The 9,606-nt window shown below is 39.9% G+C and overlaps 1 protein-coding gene across 1 annotated transcript; it reads right to left on the bottom strand.

The window, feature by feature from the left end:
• Positions 1 to 2,160: 2,160 nt before the first annotated feature.
• On the bottom strand, positions 2,161 to 8,650 carry LOC130551041 (kinesin-like protein KIF20B). The gene is made up of 5 exons (XM_057328592.1): positions 8,410 to 8,650; positions 4,804 to 4,878; positions 4,435 to 4,543; positions 4,191 to 4,321; positions 2,161 to 4,020 (listed from the first exon to the last, which is right to left on the bottom strand). Exons 1-5 carry the CDS (start codon positions 8,509 to 8,511, stop codon positions 3,943 to 3,945), a joined length of 495 nt encoding a protein of 164 aa, XP_057184575.1. The 5' UTR covers positions 8,512 to 8,650; the 3' UTR covers positions 2,161 to 3,942.
• Positions 8,651 to 9,606: the final 956 nt, after the last annotated feature.

Below are 9,606 nucleotides of genomic sequence, written 5' to 3'. Positions count from 1 at the left end.
AGCTTTTTTGCCCCTGGGGACCTCAATTTTGGTCCCCACGGTGACACGAGTCCCCATGTGTTGGTGTGCGTTCAGGTTTAGGTCCCCACCGGGATATAAAACCATGAACACACACACATAATATCAGTGTATTACACAGAACAGCTTTCACAGCCGATGTTAAAGTCATGGAAGCTGTTATTTGACCGTCGGTTATCTTAGAATGTGTGTAGCTGAATTCTTATTACCAGCTGTAGGACTGTGATGAAAGTAAAAGTAATTCATTGCGGAGCTCAGTCAAATGTTTACAATCTCTGATAACCAAACACTACTCCACACTACTCTTCCTCTTCTCTAAGGAAGGCCTCGCCCCTTTTTTGGCGTATTCCTTTGGGCGGAGGTTTTTCAAAAACTGGGAATAGTGACATCATTTACCCGAGAAGTATAGGGCTGTAGTCCGATTCCAGCTGTTCTCTGTAGTCCTCTGTAGCAAATTCTGTTAAAGACAATATCTCGCTTGGCATTGAACTTTGGGCTTTATCATTTATCATTAGCAGATATTGTTTATGCTCTAACAGCAACATTACACAACTAACTAATGTTTGAAAATTGGCCGCTATAAAAAGTCATAGTAAAAATTGCAAAAACACACACATTTTTTGTTCACACCAAAAGCGAATTAAGCAATTTGCACAAGTAAATAACATACAAAGTCAATGCAAAGACTCGAATAGTTTGTGGCAATCGCGCTGCCCGATTCGCTTCGCCCAGCGCGATTGCGTGTTGAATGAGTTTCTGCATGTGGTCATTTCCTAGTCTGTGTGTCTTTATTATTTCCCAGATGATTTTAGACTAGTCAGTCTAGCAGGTTGCCTTTGAATGAAACGAAGCGTCTACAGCACCAATAAGCGCTGGCGGCTGATCAACAGACAAATAGGCGTCACCAGCCATGACTAATTCAAACTTGCTGTGGGTTATAAAACCTTATTATAAGACTCATTTGAATTAAGCTGCTGGTGAGGAGATCAGAGCCCTATTCAACCTGTATGCACACTGCTGCTGCTCAGCCGGCTAAATGTTTACACACTGAACTAAGGCAGAGAAGAAGAAAAAGATATTTAAATTTGTATTCACTGCATGTGCTTTGAAGGGGGATTTTGGAACATTCTTCTCCTTAAAACTGGGTAAAATGCTGCTGACGCAAGTCAATTTCCTCAGTTTCCAGTCTTAGATGAATGAATTTTGGTTTTGACATGAATATTTCAGAGTAAATGTGATGGATTTAGAGCTGAAAGATATAGAAGAATGGGATAAGTGGGGATAGAGGGATGAAAATAAATGTATGAAACATATTTTGTATTACAGGTAACTATGAACCTTTAAAGGCGCAGTTCTTGAAAATCAGCGGCCACTAGCATTGTATTATAGTTTTGCAATGAATCTCTGAGTCATTTGCCCACCCCTCCCTTTCGAATTATGACGGTGGCCGCAACAGTAAAAAAAGATGTCGTCTACTGAGACAGCGGATAGCAGTGATACAAGCAGGTAAGGCAATATATTAACGTAATTAATCATTTAACGTATTCTATTGCGAAAGTTACTGTTACAATTCTATAATTAGATATATTTCTTGCGTGCTATCTAGTACACGCTGAGAGTAGTGAAGTAACTAAAGTTAGGTAATCGTAAATAGCAACACTGTTCAAAGCGTTTGATCTGACAGCGACATAGGCAGTTGTGTAAGTTAGTAGACGTTTGACTCCCCCTTTGTAAAGTCAGGAACAACCGGAGTACGTACCGCAGGGACGGAAAAACATTATTATTCGGAGGTTATATGGCCATTTGTATAAAATGCTAACGTTACCGTTTCAACAAAACAGTTGTTTGGTAAACATTGAAAAAGTGGAAACATTGAAAATGTTGAATTATCTTACCAGTCTAGCAGAAAACAGGCAACTTCGGCGTCGCCTTGAAAACATTTGTCTTTCAACAGTGCCTTCCATCTGGTAATAGATACACCGATGTTTATCCTGGATTTCTGCCGCCGTTTGTNACAAGAGGGTGTGTAAAAAATGACAGAATTTTCATTTTAAAGGTGAACTATTCCTTTAAAATGGATGCATAAAATTAATTTCAAAATCTTAAACGAAGTTACTGGATTCATCTGTTTTAGACCAAAACATATGAATAGTCTGCAGAGTTATTCAGCATGATTCACTTAAAATCTCATTTTTTTGATTTACATAAGAAATAAAAGTCACAAACTATTTTGTTCAGTCATTTCTGGCTGAACATTTTTTCCCCAGCAACATGGCAAGATAACACTTCATCTGAACAGGACAAATGTATTATAGTCACTCAGCAGTATGGGTACAGATTACGTCCTCAACCTGGCACGAACAGGGCAAGATGGTGCGTGTGACTAAGAAGCATTCATTTTCTCATAGCCTAAACCAATTGCTCGGATTAAAGCGAACAGATACACGAAGTGGAAACGTTCATGTCGAAATCCTTTTAATGATATCACTTCTTTGTTTCAAACCTATTTAAAGCACATCTGATGAGGACGAGCAGTTACAACCATCTCCGCAGGCTCTCAAGTCTCTTACCGCAGGCGACAGCGCTGGCTAAAACAGAGCTGTTTATCATTACAACTGATGTAGTAATTTTCTGTGTTAAATTATAGGTGCGGCAGATGATATACCGCATTGTTTACCGGGCCTGGATGCCCTTGGATGAGGCCAAAGCACGTATTCCTCCCCATAATTGTGGTGACAAAAATAAATGAGAACAAATTATAGAAAGACTGGATTTTTGTCACAGTGCATCAATTAAGTGACGCAATCAAATGATAGCCGTAATGACTCACCTTGCACCCTCAAAGACAGACGAGAACACACGACGCAATGTAACACATACAATCAAAACTCACGATTACACGATGTTTACATTAACTGGGAAGCACATACACATCCGAGTCTTGACTGTACACGTAGTATAAGCACACATAAACAAAACACAGTGATTTCAGTTTTTTCTTTTTCTAATGATGGCAGTTATGACGTCACAATAATTCTGCCTGCACACACACAGCTGGACCTGAACATGCGTGTTTATAACTTCGCCTCCTCCTCGCACTGCCAGTTTTCCCTCCTCCATTCTGTCTTCACCACATTCTCCCACATTTCTGACACCATGAATCATCGTTGCAAACAGCCACCCCATTCACATCCTGCCATTCAGTACTAACAAACAGTAGACCTGCTCCTAGCTCCTTACCCTTCCTTTCTCTCGCCGAATACCATCTTAGATAAAAGCACGGCGCCGCTTGCCATGATGGGAAAATGTAGGTATTTGTTCAGTAATTCAAACGACTCACAAATTGGGTATTATTAAGCAACCGCTTCACAGTTTTACTGCCATCTTAATAGAGAGTTTTAATACATGTGAGTGACATACCAATTTTGTGACAGACTGATGTGTACAGAAACAAAATAACTGAAATAAGTGAAAATAAACAATAAAACCAGGAATTAACCCACAATCTTTTACTCAGTGCTATATTTGGTGTGTGTGTGTCATATCTTTGACTAGAAAGTGGTTAGGGAGGAAAAACTGTGTTTTACATTTATTTGCAGGGTAGAATAACCACAATGTAAACTATAAACCCTGGATTTACTAACTGTGTGTTCAGAAATGTGCAGTAGTGATTTCTGTATGTCCATGTTAAGTCTAGCAGCAAAGTCTGTTTTACGTTGTTTTTACTAATTTTACTTTCATACAAAATTGCAGTTAAAAGGTCATTAAAATAGTGTTCATTACAGTTCAAGCATAATATATTATTTGATAAACTAATTAAAGAAAACTAAAAATCTAAAGATACTGTATATGAAAATGTGCAAAAAAGGTTTGATAAAAAAAAATACACAAGGGAGCAAAAACATTTCCTTTCCCTCTGTGAGGTCATTTACCGGTCCTGGTACGAAGACGTTTCTTGATAAGATTTTCGCTCTGTTTCACCTCTAGATTTCGGCCAATGATCTACGAAACAGATCAAAGGTCGGCAGTCAAAGGATGCTTAGAAGATAATTAAATGTTCAAATATTTTGATTTCAGACTTTATATACACAACATGCACATAACTAGACCAATGAATTTTCATTTTTGACATTCAATAGTATGCAATGTCAATACGTCTATCATTTCACTACCTGATGGGCAGGTATGTCCATTGGCGATGAGATGTCAGGTCTGTCGTGTTTTCGTCTGGAACATTTGATTTTCAAAGAAGCCCCTCCCCCATCAGGGGACTTTCCGCTCATCAATCCCATGATCCTCTTTGCTGGACACACAGAAGAACAGAACATGAGTGTCAGATAAATGGGATGTCAGAGTCAGGAAATTAAAAAGAGAAATCGTCACAGCAATAGGTGACCTCCTTGGGGCCATCCTAACCTTTACTCCCTAGAAAGGTCGGAGAGCCCTGAAGAAAATCTCCAATCTTTTGGAGCGTTTTTTCCTTTTTCCCTTTGTGGCCCGAGTTTGATTCCTGGGAATTTGATGGCTGAGAGGAAAGAGAACACAGATCATCACTCAGTAATTACAGAGCTGTCACAATCAGGATTGTTTGTGCAATAGTGCCTCTGACCCACTTTCTCTCTCTCTCCGTTTCTCAACTTCTCTATCTGTACTTACCTCCTCCCTCACATTTCATTACTTCTCATTTACGATAGTGTTTTAGAGCAGCATCTTGGCACGTCCACGGCTGTGGGATCGATACATTTTTAAATTTAAGTGTTTCAATATCTAAATGGGATCGCTCACCTCCTCCTGATGAGGCATAAGGCGAGGTGTGTTTCTGCTCCTTGTGTTCCTGATGTTCTCACTTTCCACCCCATCCTGAGAAAGAGTAAACAGATTTAGCGTTTTTTTTATTTCCGTTGGCTAGTTTCACACATCCAACATCAGTGGCGCGAGTGAAGCAACAGGTGCGTGAATGCTGTAACTTGTTAATATGGGTGGCAAAATAAATATGCACGGCTCACGCGCCACAGATGTGGGATGTGTGTAACAGCACTTTGTTGAACCTGAAACCTTGGCTGTCATTGGTCAGATAGGATGAGATGGATGTGTATTGATGATTGCTGAAAACCCAATTACAGGCAATAATATAATGTTCCACTATACATATATCCAAATCACTGATCTGAATCTTTAAAGGGATACTTCACCCAAAAAGGAAATTTCCTGAAAAATGTAATTTACTCACCTTCGAATTGTTCCAAATCTGTATAAATTTCTTTGTTCTTTTGCCCCCCATGGACTACCATAGTAGGACAAGATACAACAGTAGTCAAAAGTGCCCCAGAACTGTTTGCTTTCCTTCATTCTTCAAAATGTCATCTTTGGTGTTCAACAGAACAAAAACAATGATAAAGTAATTTTTACTACTATGGGAGTCAATGGTGGGCGAGATCTGTTTGGTTACAAGCATTCTTCCAAATATCTTTCTCTGTGTTCAGCAGAACAAAGACATTTATACAGATTTGGAACAACTCGAAGGTGAGTAAATGTTGACAGAATTTTCATTTTTGGGTGAAGTATCCCTTTAATAATCATTGGCAGAACTGCTATCAGGTCAGCTGGAAAGAATGGCGGTTAAATTCTCAACAGCACAAAGAGCGAAAGAGCACGAATCCCATAGGACTTGTTGTCACATCCAGTGCCAAGCCTGCGCGATGCATTAAAGCATCTTCAATAAGACAAGAGCATCTGCAGTGTCGCTCCCAATCTCTCTCTACACACACACACACAAGCACGCAGAAACATTACATGAAAAAATAATCAAATCTCCTGAATAAATAAATGATCGGTCTGAAAGCCTGCTTAGTCTCTCTCTAGTGACTCATCAGTTGTCAATCTCTTCATACTGTCTGAATTATCTTGCTCTATCGCTCCCTTCCTGTGGCCATGTCTCTCTACCACGAGACCTCAACTGTGACATCGCGTATGACAGCCAACGCCACGCTCGTAACTCTCGCCAGCCTGAACATGAGGGACGGGGCGGCCCACATGGGGCGGGATGTGTCATTCCACTTTTCTGAAGCTGTGGAGCAATTTTAATTTCGGTCTTTTCATCACACGAAACTCGTATTGCATCATAACACGCAAGTTTTAAATCTGGGTTAAGTGTGCTGTGTCCCACACTGTCTTGCAAGCTCACATTAAAGCAGACTAATGCCCTGAACCTACCAAATCTTGAATTGCATAAGAACAGAAGTGCGATGGTTCGCTAGTGTTCCCTGACATGACGTTTAATTAAATAATTCAGTGGTGTCGAAGGTGAGCGTGTCAGAGAATTACAATGATTTTGCACATTTATATGTGAAAAGTTATGATTTTATGAGTGACTGATGAATTATGGGTAGAAGATGAAGAAGTCCAGGATTAGACCTATGGAACATTATCTCCAAAGCCCTTGTCATTTTCCTAATATAGACACAACTGCCCTTTTGCTCTGGAGTCACTTTAAAGGGATAGTTCACCCAAAAACAAAAGTTCTGTCATTATTGACTCACCCTTTTGTCATTTAAAACCTGTAGGACTTTTCTTCTTCTGCAGAACACAAAATAATATATTTTAAAGGGGACATATGATACGGCTAAAATGAATATTATTGTTTGTTTTAAATGTAATGCAATGTGATACAAGAATTAAGGTTCAAAAACGCTGTATTTTCCACATACCGTGCATGTTTGTATCTCCTCTTTGCCCCGCCTCTATGAAACGCGCATTCTTTTTTTTGAAAAGAGAGGTGTGCTATGATTGGCCAGTTAACCAGCGCGTAGTGATTGGTCGAATACTGCAAGCGTGTGACGGAAATGTAACGCCTCTTACCATATTTGGTAAGGTATATCAGGTTCCAAAGCAATTGTACTGACAGGTACGCCCACCTTACTTGCGTATACATTTGGGCGGTCTTAGTCAAATCATACAACGAAATGAAGTAGATTTGTGGGGGTGTGGTTACAGGAGGCGTTTCAGGCAGGTCTGGGTGAGCATTCGCTTTTAGATCTTTTGTTCTGACACTTTAATTTTTGCAATTTTACATGTCTAATACATGCATGGGCAACTTATAACACACCAAAGACACGTATTCGTGCCATATGACCCTGTGACGAGAGAGGCGTGACGAGAGCCGTGGGAGGAGGAAGCGAGGCCGGGACGCGATTGATAATGAGTGTCAGCTGGGCGTCATTCCGGCCTCGTATCTCTCACGGAGGAGCGGAAGCATAAAAGGACGAAAGGCAGGAGAATACGGCGAGAGAGGACCGGGCCCGGAAATGTTAAGTTTTGTGTTTATGTTTGTGTGGCCGGCAGTCGTCCGTGAGGGGCTGCCAGCCTTTTACTTCAGTATTATTGTTTGTTTATTTTTGATTAAAGTTTATTGTTAAATGTTCGCCGGTTCCCGCCTCATTCCTTCCGTTTTATTGAGCTTTGCTACAGACCCCTTTAAAGAATGTTGGTAAATGAAAACCTTTGGTCCCCATTGACTTCTATTGTATGGACAAAAAGCCAATGCAAGTCAATGGGGACCAACGGTTTTAATTTACCAACATTTTACAGACAATTTTTGGTTAACAACATTCTTCAAAATATCTCCTTTTGTGTTTTGGAGAAGAGAGAAAGTCATACAGGTTTAAAATGTCAAGAGCGTGTGTGAATGATGACAGAAATGTTGTTTTTGGGTGAACTATTCCTTTAATGGATCTGTGAAACTAAACTATAGACGCAAAATTTACTCAGCCACCCATTTAGAAAGGTTATTACCTGTGATAAAACAAAGGCTTTAGGATAGTGACTCATAAACTATATGTTGACTGCCAGGAGCTCTAACCAAATGGCCTGAATAAAACATTCACTAAAAATTCTCAGTTTTTTTGTAATAAGCAAAGAGTCCTGGAGGTTGCAGCCAGAATTTCTGTCCTTTTTTAACAGAACACACACAAAAAAAACTGTTGACACTGATTTTTGTGTCTCAATATGTAAAAAAAGTCTTACACATGCAGGTTTAGAATTACATAAGTAAACAATGACAAAATTGCATCATTTTTGGCTGAACCATCTTTTACATTTTCATCTTTGTGTTGACATATTTTATATTAAGGAAGTCTGTCCCAAACGTATCAAAAGGGGACAACAGTTTTAGTTTTAAATAAATGTGGTCTGGAAAATACAAAGCGGACTTCAATGACACAACTGCGATGGATTTGTGGTCTTCGCAAATATTACATTCCAGATCAGTGGGTTGAACTGAGAAAAAAACATGACACTGAGCATCTGGGCCGTGAACGTCTGGTTCCAGACCAGTAGGTTGTGAGTCCTGACAGTGGAGGAGCTGCTGTGGTTGTATGAAACAGAAGAGGGTACCTGAGTTGTGTGCTCACAGACATGTTTCTTTTTAACCGTGGTGCTCCTGCCTCCTTTTCTCTTCAAGCGAACAGAAGAGCCATTAAAAATAGTTTGTTCCATTCATTTCAATTACAAAATTCTCTTGACAATCAGCAGCTGCACGCTGCATGGAAGCGTGTCTCCGTTGCCAACGGCAACCGGCACGAGTACACCCGGTTCTTTGACAATAAGAGAGCAGATATTGAGAGTGGAGAGCATTTCTTCAGTTCTGGAGACGATGGCATGACCTACCGTGACCGTAGACGGTCTTAAGTGCATCGCTAACCATATAAATGTGCGGTAATAAAATGTTTGTGCAGTTTAGGCAGCAATTATGGTTGATTCTCAAGTATTCTTAATCCCTTAGTCTGAACAATTCAATAAAAAATTATTTAAAAGATTTTACAGAATAATAAACATGTAAAACTCCTACTGTCTATGTTTAGTTATTCCTCCCAGAACAAGTGTCCACATTAGTCTGTGGTTTACATCGCCTGGAGTAGCGTGTGAGGTGAAGCCAATGCTTTAACCACACGGCAACAAGCTCAACCACATACACATAAACTCATTCTCACACACAAGTATACTGCCATTTTGCTGCCCATACACAATGAACATCGATTGTTAAGTTCAAGTGAGGAAAATTAGAGCCTTGTTAATGACTAATTAAAGCAATTCAAGAGCTGCTGGCTGTGCAAACTGGGTCATCAGGGGACAGTCTGCTGAATTTATAAATAAATAATAATAATAACAGCCAGAAAGGAGTGAACTTTTGAGAGAGAAGCCTTAACCATTCCACTCAATTTCCCACGATTCAAAAGGGTGCAGGAAGGCAGACAATTAAAAGATCAGTCACCTCGTACAAAAGCAAGACGATTAAAGGACATTTTGGTCAATTTTAGTCAGCCTTTGTAAAATGAGAACCACTGCTTGATAATCAAAGCATTTCAAAGAATAGTCTGTCATTATTTACTCAATGTCATGTCGTTCCAATCACGGCATGGGCTTGCTGCATGCTTTTCATTCTTTCATTTAATCGCAGTGAATGAGGACAGGGCTGTTATGTTCCAAAAAGCGGCACGGATGTGTCATTCCACTTTTCTGAAGCTGTGGAGCAATTTTAATTTCGGTCTTTTCATCACACGAAACTCGTATTGCATCATAACACGCAAGTTT

This window comes from Triplophysa rosa, unplaced genomic scaffold (genome assembly GCF_024868665.1).
Source record: "Triplophysa rosa unplaced genomic scaffold, Trosa_1v2 scaffold569, whole genome shotgun sequence".
In the NCBI taxonomy this organism is placed as follows: Eukaryota; Metazoa; Chordata; class Actinopteri; order Cypriniformes; family Nemacheilidae; genus Triplophysa; species Triplophysa rosa.
The sequence above is the reverse complement of the archived record's forward strand: the minus strand, read 5'-3'. Positions and strand labels throughout refer to the sequence as shown.